Source organism: Temnothorax longispinosus, chromosome 7 (assembly GCF_030848805.1).
Source record: "Temnothorax longispinosus isolate EJ_2023e chromosome 7, Tlon_JGU_v1, whole genome shotgun sequence".
NCBI classification, from domain to species: domain Eukaryota; kingdom Metazoa; phylum Arthropoda; class Insecta; order Hymenoptera; family Formicidae; genus Temnothorax; species Temnothorax longispinosus.
In genome coordinates, this window is record NC_092364.1 from 5,519,403 (window position 1) to 5,542,990 (window position 23,588).

Here is a 23,588-nt window from a genome sequence, read left to right on the forward strand (position 1 = left end):
TGCGGCGAAGCCGCACGAAAGAACCAAAGAACGTGCTCGGTATCGTGCCATTGCGGGGCACTTGAACGGGACTTAAGGGAGCTCGGTTGTCAAAGTCCTGATTGAGGAGAAACGAAGGGCGGTCGGGAATTGGGGGATAAGGGCGGTTACAGGGTGCTTAGACGCATATAGCCATATAACTTAGACTGTCGCGTCGAGAAACTTTAATGTTTCATGCGGAAATGCATTGCCGTCGTTGGCGGAATGTTATAAACTCCGTAACGCAATTTCGACGAGCGCGTTTGAGTGGCGTTGAATTTATCACGTATGATCGCATTAACGGATATGCCAGCGTTGCCAGCACAACGCGAATGTATACCGTGCCGACATTTAATCGCGTGATTATCACTCGTTTTACACCGAAACCCGGTTGCCATGCTACCGAATGCATTTTGTAATGCCGATACAACTACCGATTATTATCAACGTGCTGAATTAACGAGACAAGCTACGAGTTTCTGTGAGAGACAAACCGGATGTATTGTGTAAATAATCTTCGGATCTCGGTTTAAATCGGACTAATTTCTTTTTTCAATTTAAAAGCGTAAGTTGGGATAGGACTCTTTTTGCTATTTTATAAAAAGTTTTTTTTTTAAATCGACAAGCTAATGAGCATTTTATTTTATAACTTTATTACCGTTTTTTTATTCATTAAAAAGATATCACTTTTTGTTAATATTATTATTCATTACATAAATGTTATATTTTTTCTTATAAATTATATAATTTACAATCTTTTACAAGAAACGATTCAATCTTTTTTATATAAAAAAAAGCAGAAAAAGATTTTAATTCTTGCGAAATTATCTTTTTATTATTTCTGATCTTTAATCGTATTTTCAAATTTTGTCGTATTTCTTTTTATATGTATCTCTAAGAGAAACAAAAAAATGAAAAGCATTATAGCTGTAGAGAAAAGCAAGTTATACCATATATCTTTACTTTGGACGAAGGAGGAGAGGGGGGGGGGTTAAACTCATTTTTTTTTCGTTAAACAAAAATGAGATCGTTCTTAGCCAAGCAGCTCCGCGAAAATGACGTGCGATGCAGCCGCTAAAAAAAGCTTTACCTCGGCAATAAACGGAAGCGGAGCGACCGTGAAATATCACATGAAATTTCCGGGTGGAAATTTGCCGATTAAGTGGGGTGAGATATGCGCGACTGTAAATTTCATCACGGTTACGAGAAAGTGCGTGAAGTTCTTCGTGCGCGAAGGATCTGTCAAATATGCACATTCTATTTGTGCATACGTATCTACTATGTGCACGGACGTAGGGTTTGCCGGGTTTGCACGACGGAAATGCGCACAACGGCTGAGACAAAAGGGACACGACGAATGTGAATCCGACATGCAGTCGAGCGCGGTAATCGCGTTGCTGCAAACTCGATATCGTCTTTTCTGCGCTCTTTCTTGCATGCCGACCGTTATCGGCGATCGTAGCAAATAGAGAATTTTGCAAGAGTAAAAAGAAATTTGATTGCACACAAATAATATAGAAGATAAAATTCGGTCGTAAATTTAAAGAAATTCTCACATTCGTGTTAATAGAAGCTGGTCTAATTTAATGTAAAACTTATAATTGCGATAAGAAAACATGTAATTATCAATTCCGTTAGAAATTTGAATTTGCTAATGCAATAAATAGAAAATGTTAATCGCAAAATGTAGAAAATTTAGATAAAATCCAACGAAAATGTGCTACACGATGCATTTTGGAATTTGCTGAACACACTATGTAGCAAGAACATCGTTAACGTCGATTTGATCAAGTTTTTTCGTTTCGTCCGTTAATTAAGAAATTACAAAGAAGTATGGAGTACGTTGAAAGAAAATCATTCCATCATTATACATAAAATTGCACCGTCCTGTTCGGGTTACAGTAACATTGTTTGCCGTTTCATTACGGTAAAATTGGAAGGCATAAAGTGCCCCGACGCGCTCGCAACTTGTCCGAGTAAGGTCTTACAGCGCGAAATTTACTCAAATTTTCTTTCGCGATAGCCATTTCAAAGTTTCACGCTCTCGACGCCATTATACTCCGGGCGATAGTATTTTTATGCATTTCGCGTACTTTATATACATACATGTATTTTAATATGAAACAGGGAGTTTGCACGAATAGAGGTAAAGCGAGTTGGATTGTAAAATAGGTTATACGCTCACGATATATATTGCACGAGGACCGAAATTTATCTCGGATCATTCAAATCGCTTTACGGTGGATATGTTAATAATTTATAAAGTTCACATAAGGTTGTGATTAATTAGCTCTAAATAAATTTTTATAAATATTATGATAACAATAGAGAGAAAAATATCATTATTGTTGGAATACAATCGCGAAATGTTATTGTAACGCTATGCTATACAACTTACTAAATCTTTAAACACATTCTATAACTTACACAGAATGTCTTAAAATTTTTAATGAATTAATCTCATTTGTGGTGCGCCGTATATCGCAGAATATCATCATTATTCTATTAAGCAAACAAGTCTTCTTGTCTTTCTTCGCTAATGGTGCGATATCCAGCGGAGTTATGACATTCTTTGTCAGTTACTTGCGCATGCGAGACACGTAGGTGGAGTCAATAAACTTCGCGTTATTTATCTAGGTCACATATTACGTGGTAAACAGCGACAGGAACGAGGGCAAGGATTACTTCGAGATCAACAGGGAAACGGGCGAGATCTTCACGAAAGTAATGTTCGATCGCGAGAAGCAGGGTGCTTACGCCCTCGAGGTAGAGGCCCGAGACGGAGCACCTTCCGCACGACCTAACAGCAACGGCCAACCTAACTCAGGTAGGTGGTACGGAAAATTTTATTTAAAAGCTGCTGCTGCTGGCTGTGCGCTAGTGCGCGCGCACTATAAATTTCTGCTAAATAGCAGATCGCAGGAACGATATATTTCTATTCGGGTTTATGAGCGATTCAGAACGTGCCCATTATACGAAGTTACCGTATAAAATGGTACCATACAGGAAAAAATCAGCTAGAAGTTATAGGCGAGTTCTAAAAATATAACTTATTTAATAGATATTATATAAAAAGCCTATTATAAAAATAATGCAACTTCTACGGCAACAATGCCACGGCCATCATATTTTATGCTATTTTGTTCGTTTTCAAAAGTACATGGAAAATATTCGCAATTTTTTAAATGTAAGAATAGATTAATTCTCAAGGAAGGATTAAAAGTAATGTTTGCTTTTTAATTGATTCTGTATAAGGCATACGTGATTTCACACTGAAATCAATGAAATATAAAAAGATATAACAGAAATATATTCTGTTCCGTGCAAGTGTTTCATAAAGTTGAGTAAATAGCAGGTTGTAAAAGAGTAATATTTATATTCACGCTGGATATGTGCAGATCAGACAGAATTGCCGTATAAAATTTAAATAGAATGTTCGTTTATCGCTCGATCAGCACGATTCAATAGCGAGAAAAATAGTCACGTAGTCTAAAATTTTACATATTTGATCAATTCACTCGGAAAAAAAACGTGTTAAAAATATAAAAGATATTAATTGCATTTTTTATTTTTCGCTTTGTAGTTGTGTGTGTATTCGGCTTTATATATACAATATATATATATTTCTCTAAAAAAACGTTTTTTGAGAAAAAAAACAGTTTTAAACTTTTAAATCTGCTTTTCGTAATATTACAACATTATGTATTTATTAAAGTAAAATCTTCATTTATATTGAAATATATTCACGAAATGTCATGTCTATTTTATTTAAAAAGAATTATTATATACATATTAAATTAATGTTTTAAATAATAATAAAACAGGACCGATATGAATCCTACGATTAATTATAGAGAAGATGCCATTTTCGATCAGGCTGGTCCTAAGTCTAATAATAACATTTCTGTGGTGAATTTTTTATACTTTTTCCAAGTAAATACTCACAAGTAAACTGCGCTTTGGTTATTTGTAGGTCTTGAAACACAGCTTTTTGTTGGAACAGTAAATCCATATACTTAAATCGATATTCGATTTGACTTTTGATGCTAATAAGCAACTTTTTAAATTACTGTAAAGAATTTATTGTAAAAAATGTTACCTCAGCGTGAGTTCGGACCTGAACCTCCCTACCCCTACAACCTGTGCAGTCTTTACTAATTCGGCTGAGTCTCAGTGGTTGAATAGGTAAAGACGCCATCACAGGGAGGTCCAGGTTCGAACCCTGGCTGGGGTGATATTTTTTGTAATAAATTTTTCTTTACAGCAATTTAAAAAGGATGCTTACTAGCATTCAAAGTTAAATCGATGATCGATTTAAGTATTCTATATGAATTTACTGTGTCAACAAAAAAGCTGTGTTTGGAAAAAGTACACAAAATTGACGTAGAAATATTATTATTAGATTACCAAGATCCGATCGGCATTTTCTCTAATTAATTGTTAAAATTTTTTAAAAACGCCGGAAATTAATTTCAAATATCTCATTAACAAAGATGTTGCGTCAAATTGTTTCCTTCTAAGTTTACACGTTACATTTTCAAAAGTTTACACGCTAAAAATAGTGCGGATACAAGAGCTTTACAAAAGGATTATCGATTCGCACTGATAAGTGGATTACCGTTAAATTTAATATCATTTCAGAAAATAAGTGTGTCGCCCTCGGGGAAATTCGCGAAAGCGCTTTCAGCCGGCAAACCTTCTTAGAATTTTTTTCACACAACACGTGATTTGCATTATCGAACTTTTATGGTGTGAACTTTCGCGCATTAACGTGATTACGATGTCGTCTCTCGTCTTCCTTTAGCTTGCATTAGTTGATTACACGCCTATATACTTACTCGCGATTTAGAGGGAACGGAATTAATTGGAAATGATTTTGAACGGATTTTATACGTTTCTGTAAAAAAGAGTTATTATATAAGTGATAATATAATCATCAGTATTTCGCGTAATGCAATAGTATTAATTCGTTAACGTAATGTAATTAATACTTTTAAAAATTTTTGTATATGATGCCTTAAGTATAAAGCTTTTTTTTAAATAATACAATATACAACAAAATAAAAACGATAGTCGTGCAACAATATGATTATAATGATATAACGTAATAGATATTAATGCGTGCCGCAATTTTTCGGTACGTCTGTTGAATTTGAGCCACTTAGTGAGATAAAAACATAATCAAGTACTTTGAAGAGTTTTTGACGCAAATTGCGAATCGCTTTGAGTCAATTAGTGCAGTTACTACAATATTGTAAAATTAACGCTAGGTATGTAATATGATCGTTAGTTTAATTGCGTCAAGCATTAATCTTCAACTACTGTTCGTAACTTGTTGCAAAACCATGACGTTAATTTCCGCTTTGCCTAGAGGATATCGCACTTCAAGATTGAAAAATGATAAACACAATCGTCTCTATTATTCAATCTAATTATGCCAGATTCGATAAATGATTCATTTTTTATATATTTAGTAGGTTGAATGCGAACTTTGCTAAATTTCCTTTTTCTCTAAATAAAGAATGAAAATGTTTAATGCTTCGAGGCATTAAAGTACTGAACGAGAGACTAGACTGACTATAAATTTGTCCGTGTTGTATTTTTCGATATTTCTCCTTTAAGTGTTCAAAAATTCATGAAAAAATAGTCGGCTTTTTTAAATATTTCGATATATAGATTTTTTTCCCGTAAAATAGATATATTTTATCACTATAATAGAGTGGCACGTTGTGCTCTTTATAAAATTTTAAGCACCGAAGTCTCGGTATATCGATCGGTATATTAATGTACGTACAGTTATACTCCTTTCTGGCTATCTGACCGTATAAAATATACACACGATAATTAACGCAATTCCAGCCACACGGAGATTCTCCGAAGATAATACGCACTTTCGTTGATTAAAAGGTAGACCTAAAAATCTCGAGCAGATAATTAGCTCTTAATATTGTTATCTTCAGTGTTACGCGCCGCATCAAATTGCATTATAATGCACGCAACGTACGGTGCGCATGCTGCAGTTAAATAAGATTGATACGCGGTCGATACGCGCGTCCCTTTTCCGCTATTAGTCGCCGAGAAAATTGAACGCTGAAGAAGATATACGATGCTTTGAAAGCTGCGCAAGATTAGATATTTCTTACGTAGGAGCAAAGCTCCTATGAGGATTTTTACAGCCACGCCAAGACGATGTAATTCCTTATTTTATAGACTTCGGTACGGGTTCCCAAATTATCGAGAGACAAGTCACTACGTTCTTTTATATATACTTCTTTTGAAAGATAAGCTTATCATGAACAGGTTTTATATCCATGGTGAATATTTTCAGACCTGAGGCTATATTTTCAGCAAAAACCACTGTTTTAATATCCAATTAACGTATAAAGCTCAAGAGTTAATATATGGCGTAAACACCAATATTCGAGCAACAAAATTTTGATAAAGTGTCCACAAGGTACTAAATCTACACTCACTGAACATAATTTTATTATATTGTCAAATACTTTTTTCCGATAAAATAAAACAATATTTAAATATTATTTTATATTTGAACTATTTAAATAGCAACATTTTTATAAATGTTTGCTTATTAAAGCGGGTAGTATAAAGTCTATTTATAAATTTTGACATAATTATCGCAAATTTAAGATAATTGCTTATTAAAGCGCAAAAATATAAAAATGTAATATTTTATATAAATTGCTTTATTTGAAAAAAATTATGTAAACACATCACTGAAAATGTTACCAATTCAACAAAATTTAGCTTGTTTTAGCAAGTTTTAATATCACGAAATTGCAAATAGGTTATTGCTTTCAAAACATAAAATTTACATATGATGCTCAATATCTCTTCACAAAGAGGACATAAAAAAAAACATAATATTGAGCTTGTAAGATAAATGTTATATAAAGCTTAAAAATATAAAATAAGAGTCGGGATTCATCATGGATTTATGAATCTCGAAGATTGCATATAGATATCTAAAAAGTAAGTACAAAGTTCGATGTTCGAAGTTCGATGTTTCGAAGTTTCAAACTACTGTTTGTTGAAAGAGTAATTTTATTCTGTGTTTTTTGATAACTTCGGCAAGTAGTCATTAGAAAAGTTGTGAATTTTATTGACTTTTTTCTTCACAAAAAGTCGATATATGCGTATGTATAAGAAATCAAATCTAGCTAATGGCATCGCGCACTCAAATGATTTGCAAGTCACATTTATTATATTCCTAATTTATTTTTCTTTCCATTTTTCTTTACTTTTCACCGTTTATATAAATAATAAACTCAAAAATTTCATTAATTAAGACATATAAAATATATGTCTATATAAAATCTTTTATTTAGTATTGAAAATTTTATTTATATATTAAAATTATATTCTCAAAGTGCTGTTAATTGAGTTTCCTAACAATCTTATAATACTCGTTAAAAGATATAAAAGTGATAATATTTTTTTACTTTAGATTTAAAAACGATTTCTCTTTTGCAATCTATTCTTCTGTTCTTATTTTCTTTTGTTGGACTTACTTTTTATCTTGATAAAACATTTCTTATTATTTTTTTATGTATGCTTGCGAGTTCTATCAATAAATTTTCTTAATGTGTTTTGTCAATTTTATATTTCTCGTAATTAATACTTTATCATATAAGATACGAAAACGTATCAATAAATATTATAGTTACTAGTAGTTAATAAAAGCGTACATATTAAATATTTACTTTCTTCTATGAGCTTTGCCTATGTAAGAATATGAAAATAGACATAAAAATGTATTTTCATAGGCACGAACAGATAAAAAATTAATCTTAAGATTAAATGTCAGTTCCAATATAATCAAACACATCCATTTTAAAGCAACGGATTTTTGGGATGTTATATTTATTTAATATTTTTATATTGTTATTAGCATTGATAAATAACATTGATACACATATGTATCTAGATGCAGTATATATATATAACATATATATACAATATTTCTCTCAAAAATCCGTTCTATATGAAATAATTCGACTCACCGACTAACGATGTGCAGCAGCAGAAACTGCGTTGATCTGTAACATACAAACATAAAATCCACATTAAAGTAACGCACAGAATAATTAATATTTCAAAAAACAATTATTATACAACGATGCATTATACCACAATTTCTATTTGCGCGACAAAGTTATTGTACGTTTAATTAACTTCCGTTAATTAAACGCATATTTTATTATATTACATACAACAAAAAATAGCGCAAATTAAGTATAATTGCATGAAATAATGTCCTCAATATCCACCGCGTATCACAAATAAAAACAAAAAATAAATCTCAAATAAAGAATTTTAACTGATCAATTAATCAGTGATATAAAATACAAAGTTGCAGTTAAGTTTTATGGTTGATAAATATTAAAATATAGAATTAATTATAATAGTACAATACTCTTGTGTCACAATCGAATTGGTTATTATCCGTTCCATTCGCGATTATTTCCTCTAAATAATTAGCGATTATTTGTCCACGAATTTCGTTAATGACCGAAAAATATGAACATTTTACATCTTGATATTGTGTGATTAACAAAATTGAGTAATGATTGAATAAAACACGATGGACTATCTCAAAATACACAACCAAAATTCACTATTGTACGCACAATATATTTCGAACGCATAAATTAAATTGGAAATGGCTCGTAAATATCGCGATGAAATAATAATTTATACATTCCAACCCTTATCGCTTCGAGCTTTACTTCGAATAAATAAATTACGCCGAATATATCTGCTTGAATAAATAGCCATTGCTTCGATACGCTCACAAATCGTTAATCGTGAGAGTGAATCAATTGCATAGGCTGATAATCGTTAATTGTTCACAGAGAATAACCGCGTTTCCCTTGGTACTTGTCGCGACCGCGTTGCGAGGAATAAATGCGACGGCACCCGGAGCTGCTTGCCCGTTCGAGTCGCCATGCGAATAATAAACAAAGCAATTTTGATGTAAGAGCCTATAGCATAGAACGCAAAAACAACAAGCGTCATGTGCCAACTGCCAACCGTTACGAAATATTCAACGCTCTATTATAAAATTAATTTATACTAAGTATTCCTTTTCTTAATTTGAATAAATGAGCTATTCGCTTTTATGCACTTTACTGTGCAAAGAGAACTTTTGTTATCGTCGTCGAAAGATTATTTTCTCTGGATTAGAAATATTTCGGAAGCTTTAGAGAAATATTACTTGAATTCTAATTTAATAAATATACTGCAATTGTGTAACATATGTATAATATTTATTAAAATTATAGCATATATATTCACAAATATTATAATCTAATCATATTTATATAAAAATAATACTATTATGTGAAATCCTTTGCTATACGTTAGTAAAAAAAATATATTTTTCTATAACTCCGAAAATCCAGTCATACCGTCGTAGAATTTTATTCTTTCGCTTTTAGAGATCTTATCTCCATTTCGACTGTCTATTTCGAGAAGGAAACGTTGACATCGCGGTTGTCGCTTATGTGAGATGCACCGGATATCGTAAACGTGGCATGTAAACCTTCCCTTCCCGATGATACCATACGCTGTATGCAATATACTTTTGCTTGGTACAAATAGGAAACGATTCGTGCAACGTGGAAACGCGAAAGTATTCAAATAACATTTTTACAGATGACGTAGCAGAAGGTGTAAAAGAAAAGAAGTTTCTGTACTTCTCTGCAGTCTTGACTCTTTTTCCGTAAACTTTTCGAGAATTACAAATTCTATAATAAAAAAATTTAGAAATTAAGGCACGAAGAACCATTAAGTTAACATTTTACTTTTACCTCTTTTTACTTTTACCGTTAAGAATAAAGTTACTTCTTTATGTTGTATCTTTAAATTTTAAATTCAAGATTAACATAAAAAATATGCAAGAGTTACATTAGTATCGATATAACACTCTCGAGATATAACACTCTTGGTCGGTTCAGATCGGAGTAACGCAGTAATATTCGAGAACACTAGCGTGCGGTATCAGTTAAGGCGGAGTACTCCACATTGTTCTATCGGAGCAGCGGTAAATCGGAGACTGCTCGATACACGCGGCCACTGTGATTCTGATTCCTCATAAGTGCGGTGTAATAAACGATACATACTTTCAAACAATATATAGGACAATTACGCTTTATCTCCTGACAATACATCCTATAATCATTTCCTTCATTATTCCCTTACATTTTAGCGGGGTAAAAACCATTTAATTTACATGCATTTAGCAAAATGGAGTCTTATTATCGCTACATAAACTAAAGAATGTAGGTAATAGGGAATGTTAAATCGTAATTATGCAAAATTACATTATACATTGCGTTTTTGGATATTAAGACATTGTTGATCGATCGCGAAAATCTTCCCGTTTTGCGATATATCGTTACAGGACCGATATTTATTTGCTCTCCAAATCCATAAGAAAAAATTTGGCGCTCGTTTCGTTTAATCAAAACATATTAATTTTTAATGGAGGCCGCCAGTAAGCTCTCCACCCCCACATGTTAATCACAAGCGATTCTGAAAAACAAGTATACTCAGGAGTCAGGATTTATGCGCTAATTATGCGTTCTCACACCAGAATAATTTCAATTTTTGCGCCGCATCCCCTAAAGACTTGGCTCTCAATACAAACAGTAATATTCTCTTATAACTCGTTAAAAATACAGAAATTAGATTACTTAACTATACACAATATATACTCAAATTATGCATTATTATAAAGACATTCACGCCTAATTAATCTCAAATTGTAAAACTTGGTAAATTAAATATACACGATATATCTACGATTTATGCGTCATTATTTTCAGACAATTTCGATTTTTGTGCTGCATTCCCTAAGGGACATTTCTGACGAATGCCACATCAGTCAGGCATAATAGTATATAGTCAGACACAATTCGCTCGGTCGACAATGTGTTAAGGAAAAAATGGAATAAATAGCTAAGAATTTTCAAGCAAGACTCGTGATGCAGGTAGCTCGCTCTTAAGCTAATGGATTATATTAGTTTAATCTTTGTCGCGTTAATAAAAAAGTTACACAAGAAACGTGGAATTTTCTTCACGAGAAACATGAAGGAATAAATAAAGAAAAACATTTTCTATATATACGTAATGTAATGCTCGAGAACATAAAATCTCAGGAAATATAAAATTTACATGTAAAGATTAAATCACACTATTCTATTCCTTTAAACATTAATTCTCAATTTTTAATTAAACTTTTTGATTTTAATTTTTCTATGTCGTAAAAATTCTAAAAAGATTTCAGAATCTTTTACTTAATAATCTTTTTTAAAAATCTTTTTTTTTAAATTAGTATTTTGACTTTAAATATCTTGACTTTTTCTAAATGTATTTTAGTATATTTAGTAAGTCACGATTTATTTTTACTCAAATTGTTTATATAAAATCACTTAGTAAACGACAAGTTTAACACAGTATCATTCTACCTTCTGCCGCAAATGTTTACTTCAGACACTCTGAATGCGATTGAGGCGTAAATAGCAACGTTAAATTCGGATTCACTTCAAACAGCCTCATCATAACATCGCTGCAAATAATCGAGGTTACTTCTTTGTATGCATTTCAGCGGTAAGCGCGATGCTCAGCGGTAACAGCGGCGAATGTTAAATAACAATTATGCTAAACTGCAGAACCCCCGCGGCGTTTTCGGGGCGTGAACGCGCATATTAAATCGTAGATACACGCTCGTTAACAATACGGCGCGCTGTTAACACTGCAACCGAAACCACTGTAAAATTTCATCAGCGTTCTTTGGTACGGACAAGCGAGTTGTACATTCAATTATAGTGTGTCAGTTGCAATTAATCGCGCAATAGCGATGATTAACGGCAAAGATAGGGGCAAAGTTAGAAATTCGAGAGCATATTATATTCGTGTACAGTTTTTTTTAGTTATGAAAAAAAGCACAAGTTTTAGAATTTTCTTCTTGCACGCTAAATAACATGTAATTAACTCCGCATTCTAATATCCTAAATTACATTTATCTATTTTTATAGAAAACGCAAATAATTCTTTTGGTTATTAAGTAATATGTTTTGTGTACAAAATACCATTAAGCGAAATAAAGATTAATTATAAACTTATTGATTCCATAAGTTTACAGTCCATATATACGAACTTCAATAACATTTGTAAATTAAAAGCTTTATGTGAGCTAAACTTGAAAAGCAACTTTGTTGCGACAAAAATGTTATTCAAAACTCTGCTGCTGATGTCTATTCAGCATTGAAAATTATTAATAAAAAGCATCAGTTCTAAAAATAAATCCGCAATTTTTTTATTTCCATAATACATTAAAAGAAATTATTTCATGTTTCATGTTATACAACAAACGTAATAAAACGCGCAAAAATATCAAGATCCCTGTCGAAGCTCCGATTTTGCTTTTCCAACGTTGATAAACATCAAAGATGTTGTTCGTAAGCGCGGGATTGTTTTTGAGAGAAAGGTAACGAATGCAGAGAGGGTCGGGAGGGTATCCTATGATCTTTGCTCGCTTCCACAATGATTATTTTTATTGTCGGTGACTTGCCGGCAGCATTTTTCCCTGCAGGATTTTAAGTGGTGGCTTTGGCGGCGGACGTGTGCGCTCACTCGCAAGGCAGAAAAACTGAGCGTTTCACGCTCGTTACATCCGCGCGGTCCGCGCAACTCTTCCCGGAACGATGTTCTTGATTCCGCGGGTTAAAGGGTCGACTGCAGCCAGGATATATGCATACCGTTTGGTAGCCGAATTACGTTGCAACTTTAGCTATACCCACCCGTTTCTATGTTTTTCTTTAGATGCGCTTCAAACGGGGAAGGTTAAATTGCATTCGTGCAGTTTTGGCCGCCGCGGAACCGCGCTCCTGCTTGGGTAAACGCGAACGTTCATCTCTTTTCGGAGTTAACGCGAGTTTCTTGCTCTTCAGCATGCAATGCCGCGGAATGCGCTCGGTATACGAGTGTAATCAATAACATCTGGGGTATCTCTTTGAACTTCGAGATCAACGCTTTATCTTTCCATGGGGTTATGCAAGCTCTTGCCCGCTTGATATTTGTTTTCGCTGCAGCTAACAAGTTTGACGTTAATTAATTTTTGTAACGAGTTTAGCAATTCTATTTTCCGGCTATCCAAAATCCAATAAAGACACAATTTTTACTCACAGATTTTTAATTGGCAAATATATTGGAAATCGAGTGCCAAACAAAATTTTTATTGTAGAAAAATAAGATTGTTTTACATTAAGTGAAAATGAATTTTGTGTATTATGAGCGACAAAATGGTAAAAGCCATTACAAAATTATTAGAAAATGTCTGATTATTGAGTTGGTAAATAATGTAAATAATAGGGTAAACTCGGGTAAGATGGCCATAGAGGAAAGATGGCCAACACATGTTCATTTGATGTTTCATGACTAATAGCCGCTTTTATTGAGATTCATTGATTTCACAAGGCAACTTATTTAAAAATAATTACCTTGTATTTTTTCCAATGGCAAATTTTCTAATAGAAATTTACATTTAATTTGTAAGAAGGTAAATAGTAATTTAATTTTTTAACAAATGACGAGACTGATACCAGTTGGAATAAAATTCTCTTCAGACTAAACATGAGAAATTCGCATCACTCCGCGATATAATTCGCATTTTGTCTGTCAGTTGGAAAAGCGTTTGAATTGAAAATACCTGTATACGAAGGACAGGCAGCGACAAGCAACGGCGTGTCGCGCGGTTACGAGAATCTTACTTACGATGAGCGAAATGTCAATATGCAAATTGTTACTTTGACAGGATATTGACACGCACTACCGCAAGATAACGGGCGATGCAAGGTATAATTTTCTGGGAGAGTGCTTTCTCGAGTTTGGCGACGCGTCGGACGTTTGCGATCTCTCGATTTCGCGGACGGGCATTATACGAGACGCACGGCGAAACTTGCAATTGGAATCAGTGACGTTTCAAGATAAGGGGTTGAATATCTACACCACGACTGGTAGACAAGATCCAATTGTCGTTCGCCGGTCCATTAAGCTCTCTGCAAATCTCATTTCGCACGAGGTCGCGGAAAGGAATATGGCGCGATAGCTCGCAATCAGTGTCAGCGTCCTACTTTCTCCTCGAACAATTTTTTTTCTTAATGCATTTACATGTAAGATTGATAAATTGAACAGATGAAGTAGAATCGCAATAGAGAATTTTTAATGTTATTATACCTATTAACTTATTTCAGATGTGTATTATACTTTTTGAAATAATTGCTGTACGCGTCTAATTAAAGTTGATATTTTTAGATATGTAATATATACATATTTTAATATATCATGATTTTATATTTACAATGCGTGTATTTGTATAATATAAGTAATAAATTCAGCTATATTTTATTACGCGCGAAAATTTTCCGGAAATATAAGCTCTCAAATTACTAAGTTATTAAATTTCATTTTAAATTAATACAAATTACTAAATTAAATAAATCAATCAAATTAATGAATTGTTATATTATCCAGAATAATTTGGTTTCTTAATCAATCATTTCTATACAGTAGGTACCTTCATTTTTAATTGAATTTTGTATAATTGTTAAATTGTACAAATTTTTTATTTCTGAATTTTTTTATCTGACTGAGTTAGGTATAGCAAAAAATTCATTACAAATTCTAACGGCGTCTTGACACATAATATATTTATTTTCTAGATGTAAATGCGCACATAAACATAACGCAGACCATAACTCAGAACTTCGTCGTTTCCGCAAAAAAGAATTTTTCACGTGGGAATTGTTTCTGTAGACGCGGTACAGAGCAGAGAAATACGATTCAATATGCAGAAAATTCAATTTTCAGAATTCTTAAGTTGCGCTCGTTGGCGAGCACTTTTTAAAGGTTAGAAGAAAAAGGGGAAAATATGCTATTTTATTCCGCTCTTGTTCTTTTATATTTTTATTCTATTTCGTTAGACGATTCCGACGTCAAAGATACCATTGAACGTAAAAAGTTTCGTAAAGAACTTCTAAGGAAATAATAGAAAAATTCTATTCTTCGCCTAACTTTATTTTAGACATCTCCAATTTAAGAAATATTATCCGACTGACATATCGTCGTGTCGTCATGAATAATAATTAATAATGCTAGCATAACGTTTATTATACCGCAGAAATAAAATTTCCTTACGAGAAAAATTGGCATTATGTTAAAATAATAGCGGGTCGACGAAAGCTAAGAGATGAGTTCTAAGTGTTTGAACTGGCGACATTGTTTATTTAACGCTTTCAAAAGCACCATTGAAAATGGAAAAATATTTTCAGTAAGCAGCACAATTTTACAATTCGCATTCGCGCACATTATAATGCAATGTTGTTTCAATTTACCAAGCTTTACTAACATTTGATCTCGTACTTGACTCACTTTGATATTCTTTTTAAATAGATAGATAATATGCGTACTTGAGTAACTTTATACAAAAATTATAAACGTTATCCAACGTAATTTAATATTTAGAGCGTCTTTTTTTGCAGGTTTTTATTATTGTTGGATAGAGAGCTTCGTTTTGTATTAAATACTTTTGTTTGGAAAAAAAAACGCATTTGCAATTACTTGCAGTGTATCGCTCGTGCAGGCACAATAGGCAGAATACGGCGGATTGTCGCGGACGGAGAAAATGTTGAAAAACGAAACAAATGATACGTTCTGCCGCTCATAATTTCCAGCGGACTATATGCACGTCGCGGCACGGCCGATTTCCCGGGATGACAATCGACGGCCGCGTATATTTGCGCGAGCGAGCATTCAGCGCATAACTTATTTATTTATACCTTCTTGCTAGTTGCTGGCGAATGCCAGCAATGGGCGGTTAGACTGAATGGAAAATAAAAAAAAACCCGACCGAGATAAATGTGAATAGAACCCCGGGGTCCGCCGCATAGGCACTACGCCTATAGTGAAATAAAACCCCGCGCGATGTATGTCGCGCGACTCGCTCTTTTTTCTTTATGCACAGATTGTCTCCGTGTATATGTACTTTTTTTCTAGTACAATGCAAGTACGATTATTTCTCGGCTATGAATAATTAGTGAACATCGGGATTGTTACGCGGTGAATCTTCCATCGTCAGATGCAGGGATATAGGGTTACCTGAGTTCGAGCTCAGACGCTCGCGATAATTACAGCCTTGTTTAATTATCCGGAAACTTCATCGGTGAAAAATGCTCTCGTTAAATATGATATATTTCATAGAGATGGATGTATTTAATTAAGCTAAAAAATATATTTTCGTATTAATAAAATTTCGAGAACAGCTTACGTTATGCTTTGAAAACGTTATATACGTGGGACTTTTTAAATAAATCTTATATCCTAATTCATATACACACTATCACTGATATTTACGCATCATTGCTTAAAAAAAACAATGAGATTTTTAAATTAATATTACATAATAATATTATGCGAACCACATATGCTTCAAGGAATTAATATTATAACATTGACAGCGAATTCCAGGCTTTTCAATGTCTCCTGCAGTTTTATGTCGTTCTCCTATTTCTCCACGTCAAGTTATCGATATTTACATGAAATTGTGATCTTAATAGAGAGACTAAGGCTGCAGCTCGAAATTACCATTCATTCGTTTCCGCTTGACACACGCCGCGGCACCGGTACAGCTGAGCTACCGCTAGTGTTATTTTATAGCGTTCGTTCATGGTTTATGAATGAAAGCCGCGCTAGGCACTATCAAACATCTGAGCTTGACAAAGAATCGTCGTAGAGATATAAAACAAAATCCAATTTTCTTCGCGTCTCAACCTGCGCTCGTGCACAAATGACACGCATATGCATCCGCATATAACATGACGTAATCCCGCATGATATGCCGTAAAATATGAATGGTATAGTAAAGAGAAATAAGCAGCAGAAGATACGAGGTATAAAATACAGAGGATTTGTAATAGAAGAAAACTTTTCCTATATCCTGTTCAACACTTTTGGAAAATAGAGGAAACCTACTGTGCGCAAAGTAAAAAGTGACTTACAAGATTTGAAGAATTTTGTTTTATTCGAAATTTCTCTTAAAGGAGGTATAACCAAAGAATAATTATTCAATTTTTGAAAGATGTACATATACTTACTGCTAAAATGGAAGAAAGAATTTTTGGCTTTTTATAATAAACTACGGAATAATTTTATCAAAACTTTTTAAAACGATAATTAAAAATAGCTATTCTAAAGTTTATGTAGAGACATGTCGTATATTTATTTATCAATAAACCAACCGCGATCTGTGTTAATTGTGCAAAGCGAATTGAAACTGTCGCGCAACATGGCTAACAAATACACGAAGTTACATAGAATACTTGAGAAATGTTACGCGAAAAGTTGTAATAATTTACTGACGGAGTAACTGGATTTCAATGACAATTTAAAATCCAGAAACTTGATAATTGAACTTTGTTAATTAGAGGCCGATTATGTAAAATCTATTGATCATTTCTCACGCAAATTCTATGCTAATTCGGACGGAACTTGCAGTTCTTATAGTGACGGGAAATGCCTAGACTGAGATATATTTAGCAGGTATATTTTGATTCTCAATAAAAAATGTAAAAAAATAAGGATTTAATGAAAAATTACTCTTAGGGAAAATAAAATACTAGAAACATTCAAATGCAAGTATTTTATGGAAATATTGTAGGTTTTGACTTAATTATTGATTAAACTTTCTGCCGTGACCATCTTGTCTGTTTTATTAATTCCGCGTAACCTTTATTTTAATTTTAAAACATTCTCAGAGATGGAATTTTACCGACATTGTAAAATAGTCACATTAGCGTGAGCGTATACTGAAATTGCATCGTTTGTCTAGCTGTGTTTGTATGGCGATACAATGAAATAATATTAAAAAATTTCCATTGCCTTCGTCATGTCTATCTACTCACGCTCGCCGTATGACACAGCGACGCAGAAATATGCGAAATTTCATATTCGTCTTTGTCAGGTAATCTCATCGCAAGCTATTTAAATTCTCATTAGAAAAGTGCACGAATAAAATGGAAACTTTATAAGGCCGTATATGAATACATTTTAAATATTACCTAATATATTTTAATTGCCAACTTTCGCTCAAACATTGATAACTACGAACTAGATGTCTGGTGCATATTTCATGATTAGGTACGCGCACGTGAAAACTAATTATAATATGAAAATGTAAAGACTAACACGTATCTAATAATATTGTACTACGTCACTAAAAAGAGTATTAATTCCATCATGGCAAATTTAAGATCTCTTTAAAGCCATTTAATTAATATATGATAATGTATATTGTGTGAGATATAACCCATGACGTACACAATCTATAATTAATGTGTAATTTACATGTAAAATAAAAATAAGAAAAAGATAGGAAAAACTACAGGATTTTAGTACTAATAATTGACAATATATTATTAATTTAATAGAATTCCGCATAATATCATTATAATTATGAGTAGAAGAAATTACCGAAAGAGAACTTGCACATATTGATCGCTTTTTCATATTTTTCATATACTTCTCCAGAAGCACCCTTTTCAATTGTATTAAATGTGAATAATTTTGATACACGTATCAATGTCGTTTCGACCGTTCTGAACAACTCTTCCGATCGACACATATAGCTTACTGTGTTGTATATATATTATCCACCACATATTGTACACTTGTACCACCCCCTTAACAGAGGGAACGTTTACGCTCGCTGATAGGTATAATTGGTCACATTTTGTGCATTGAAATTGTCGAAAAAAATAACGGCTGCGACTCTCGTAAAATTGGGTTCAATATCATATAGATCAAACGCGTCATATGAAAAAAGGTATATTATATAAAACAATAAATCACTTCCCACCATTTTAGGTAAAGCTTTTATAAGAAAGGTTGTTCCTTTCACTCTATATCGATATATCAAATTTTTCACTTGAGTTAACGCTTGGTTACGTATACGAAGAAGGTGTTTCCAGAAGAGTTGTTTTTCTTTATTTGGTTATATGTATATACTATTAATTTCTTGATATTTTTTCACTAAATCTTAAAATAAGTTTTTATGTTCTTGTAACATACAAAGTTTTAATATTTTAATTTAATTATTAAGATGTATTTGTAAAACGGAAAAATATCGTAAAAGCGGAAATGTCATAGAAAATTAAAAATAAAATTTAAAAGTTATAAAGTAATGAGGGAAAATAACATCTATAATTTTCTACAAAGCAAAACTAAACTCATTAACGTATTAAAAAAATGCGAAAGAAAATACAATAGCTCTTGGACATCTGGCGTAAGTAATATAAACAATGTCAATATCGCGTATTTTCTAACAAAATTTCCATTTCGCTATGTTCTAAGGAATAATAATTGTAATATTTCCGGTATTCTGATTTGAAGATTACCTTGCGACAAAATTATTCCAGATTATGATAAAATTAGTAGAGGTTTCGCGTTATGTCAGCAAATTACAGGATTCAAATTAGAGTTTCGTTAGAATCATTTAAGATTATGTAAAATCTAGAAAAAGAATTTAATTTGCATTGCGAAGTGAAATCGATTTAAATGAATTAGGCAACAGTCCGGGCTAATTCGCAACGAAATTTCGAACGAGTTAAGACGGAGTTAAGACTTGATCGATATTAGATTTAGGTTTCCGGGATTGCGATTTGGCGTCAGTTAAACTTACAAAGAACGAATTGAGTTCTGGCCAGAATTTGGTTAGAATCGAGCTAGAACCAGTTGCTCCCGTAATAAACTTACAGCAAATCCGACTTGCTTCAGAAACAACTGATTATTTCGAGTGGCGCAAAGGAAAATGTATGATATCACTCAAATAAAAATTGATTTAGTCACGCAAAAATTGCTTCAAGAAAAGTTTTCCCTTGATTTACTATATGCACTTTACAGAACTCCATTTATTGTTAAACTCTTTTACTTGAGGAATATTTATTTTATTATTTATTGTCATTTTAATTATTTTAGTTAAATATCTATTTTATTATCTTTTGTTATTTTAATTATTTTAGTTATTTTAGTCATAGACAACGTATATCTAATATTAGAATGTACACAGGAAGCATATTGTTACACGTTTTGGGTTATCCTATATAGGATGAATCAAAATTTCCATTACAAACTTTGAGGGACTAAGAACAACAACCAAAGTTTTAGTAGATCAATGGATTGAAAATGTTTCCTTCCCATATTATCTGTAACAGTTATGTATTTTATGATGATATTGTTGACTGTGTTGAGCATGTTGCTCCAAATTGTTTGATTAGGTCGCCCCTTTCCTCCTAATTACAAGATATTTTTACTACATGAGAAATTTACATTCTGCAGACAAGGACGCGAAGGAAATATTTCTCATCCTATGTTGATAGAAACTTTTGTTATTGTAACGGTTTTCCAAACACGATTTTAGTTTGTGAAAGAACTTTTGATTTGTCCAGAATTTCCTGCGAACTGAATTCACATAGTCACGTTCTTTTTTTAAATTATACAATTATATGAATCGAGTCTACAACTCAAATCTGACTGAGTATGGAGTTACATTTAGCAACATAAAATGTTGCGACTTTATTGAAATAAAGTTAACAAATCGATAGATTTCTCCTTTAGAGGAACTTTAAGACTTACTTTTCAGTAAAATAAAGGCTATAAGAGAAACGAATAATAATATATTTATGTCGAGTGCTTCATTTAAAATTCCGACGTATCTCCGAAAATTTAAAAGATGCGGTAATCCTATTACGACGAAAAAGATATGGCTCTATAAAAGGTTACTCCGGTCACGGAATTAAAATGCACGCTGATCCAAATCTTTTTCGAAGTAAGCTGTTCAATTAGGGGCATTTCAGCAGTCTCGCAGCGCGGCTTCCGCCAGGATATCGATTCTGTCCGACGCAATCTCTGTGGACACGGAGAGAGACCACCACACAGAGAGGCGGACTGGCTCGCCTCTGGTTCGCCGACCCCCGGCAGCTGGCAAACTTACCCGGGAAAGTTTCAAAGCGAGAGCGTACGATCTCCTGTTTATCTGCGCGCAATGTGGCGACAGAGAACCCGGAAGGCAGAGAAGGGCGACTTTAAGGGTCGGGTTGGACCGAGCGGGGCTCGGTCGCCAAAGGAAACGGTCTCTGAATTCTGATTGCCGCAGCTACTTGTGTCCCTTTCGACTTTCCTGCGATGCCGCGATACAGCTCCGTGCTATCTGCGGTCGTGTTACATTGGAACTACGGTAGTTATTGTCAGATCATTCCGTGTTAAAGCAATCGCACGATACGATAACATGGCTTCCGGTCGTTTAGATTATTTAGACAGTTGTCGAGACAAATCGGTAAAGTTGCCGAACCGATTGGAAATGAGATAACAGAGATTTAAAGAAACATTTATTTTTTCAGCAAATCACGTTTGTTTTGACAATATGTGATATGTATATGTGAACAGACAAGTTTGTTTAAAACTTTTTTATAATGTAATTAAAAGACACAAGAAAAGGGATACGATTTCTATTAAATTCCCATCTGTCCGAGTAGGTATTGAACATTTTAAAATCTTTTATATACTTATATTGAAAGGCACATATGTGAAAATATTTAATTTATTTCGTATATTATACAAAGAAAATATTCTCGCCGTTAACATTGTAATTTGATATATCTCTGACAATATTTCAGATATTTTAATGTACGATTATTTAAACTTTTTGAAATTACGTTGGAGCCAATTGTGTGTGTACAATACTTTCGTAATACCATTTCGAATAACATAAACCTTTTTTCCGCGGCCGATTTTCTTTATATCATCTCTATTGCCATGCCGCAGCTCGCGGTGGAATAAAATTTTAAGAGCCGAGGTCCATTCGCCGCGTAAGTTCCGGATCGATGGGCGCGGGTTTAACTTCGTTCAATGCGCCGTTGGTGGGAACAGAAAAGGGAGAACGAGATACGCGTGATGGTGACCGTCTCTGAATTTCGATTGCTGGCACTTTCGTTTCGTCGCGAGTGTGTTGCATGCAATCCGATATCGTTTAACACGTTTTGCCATTCGTTGTGGATGCGGCGCGGCGTGTGCGGATACTGGTATGGAGAACCATGAAGTCACGCAAGCGTGGAATTTCGCCCGCGGAGCTTCGAAGGATGATTTCACGTGCCAGTAAATCGCCAATGACGGACCGGTATCGAAATAACGCGCGGGCTGAAACAATCCGCGGGAATATGTGAAACTTTCATTTCGGTGCCTGTATATACTTTTACAACGCGCGCCCGCGCGAGCGACATTGCAAGAGAACGAGCATTATACGCAAATCCAGTATTGCAGTTTAGGCCGTGTTGCGATATAATGGCTTCAGAGAATTTATAGAATTTGTGAACATTAGTTGTAACATATAAATATTGGAAATATTTGAAGCATTTACATTATGTTAATTATCCTTAGCAAAAAAAAGAAAGTATTGTATCAAAAATCATCAATAAGATGATAAAGAGATAAAATTTAACTCTTGGAAAAAAAAAATTAGAAAAAAGATAGTAATTATTTATTTTTCAGCCTGCACTATTGTAAAATTTAAATTAGCGGAATAAATTTTAAATTTATATAATTATTATTTCAAAAAAATATATAGTTACTTCATAAAGAATATTTTAAAATTTGAACGTTATACCTTCTCAAAATAATTTTAATAGTAATATTTTCGAGAGTCCACATATACGCCTATACGATTCTCTTTTCTATTCAACTATCAAACAAAATTAATTAAAGTGCTCTTTTATATGGCAATGAGAATTCCTTTAACGTTCACTTCAAGTTATTTCGAAGCAAAATTGATTTTACGTCGAGGTATTTCGACGTGAACTGATATTGATGTCGGATTATATGAAAGCTAACTCACATTGATCGTCTTGCTATCGAAAAGAATTGGCTTTACACGGTTGGAAGGTTTTAATTCCAATATATATGAGTTCTTTAAATCGCGATATTGCAATGTTTAAACCAGATAGTTTACTCGCACGAATATTTTCCCTATTTCTGCAGAAATTTCAATATTTATGAAGAATTTTACGTCTTCTCAAGGAATTCGCAATGTATAATAATGTTCCAATAACTACCAAGAATTTTTCTGGAAGTTTTATTAGAAACCATGTTCTCTATTTGTAAATATAATCGCGCATATGATAATGCGATTTGAAATACTATGCCTATTATACTAATTTTTTTTTCCATGAAGCTTTAAACAATTTTTATTGCAGCGTATGAAAAAGGATATTGTAAAATATATTCATTTTTCATTTATGGTAAAATTCTTTCGTTTACATTTTTTACTGAATATAAGTGAAATTATTTCCAACGTTAAATTTGTCGTTTACTATGTATTCAGTGCTATTTTTTATTTATACGGCAAATACGATGGACGATGAAGTAATGGTTAAATAAAAGACTTCAGCAAAATGCTTTGACATGCACGCTGTTCGATTTGATTAAAAAGTAATTACAGTCGG

The 23,588-nt window shown here is 33.2% G+C and overlaps 1 protein-coding gene across 6 annotated transcripts in view; it reads left to right on the top strand.

The window, feature by feature from the left end:
- Window positions 1-23,588, top strand: part of LOC139816880 (neural-cadherin) — a 202,599-nt gene that overhangs the window by 70,499 nt on the left and 108,512 nt on the right. For all 6 annotated transcript variants that reach the window (XM_071784688.1, XM_071784683.1, XM_071784682.1 and 3 more), the window contains one exon: window positions 2,656-2,845. In XM_071784688.1, coding sequence (XP_071640789.1) covers window positions 2,656-2,845 — 190 coding nt within the window. The remainder of the gene's footprint in view (window positions 1-2,655; window positions 2,846-23,588) is intronic.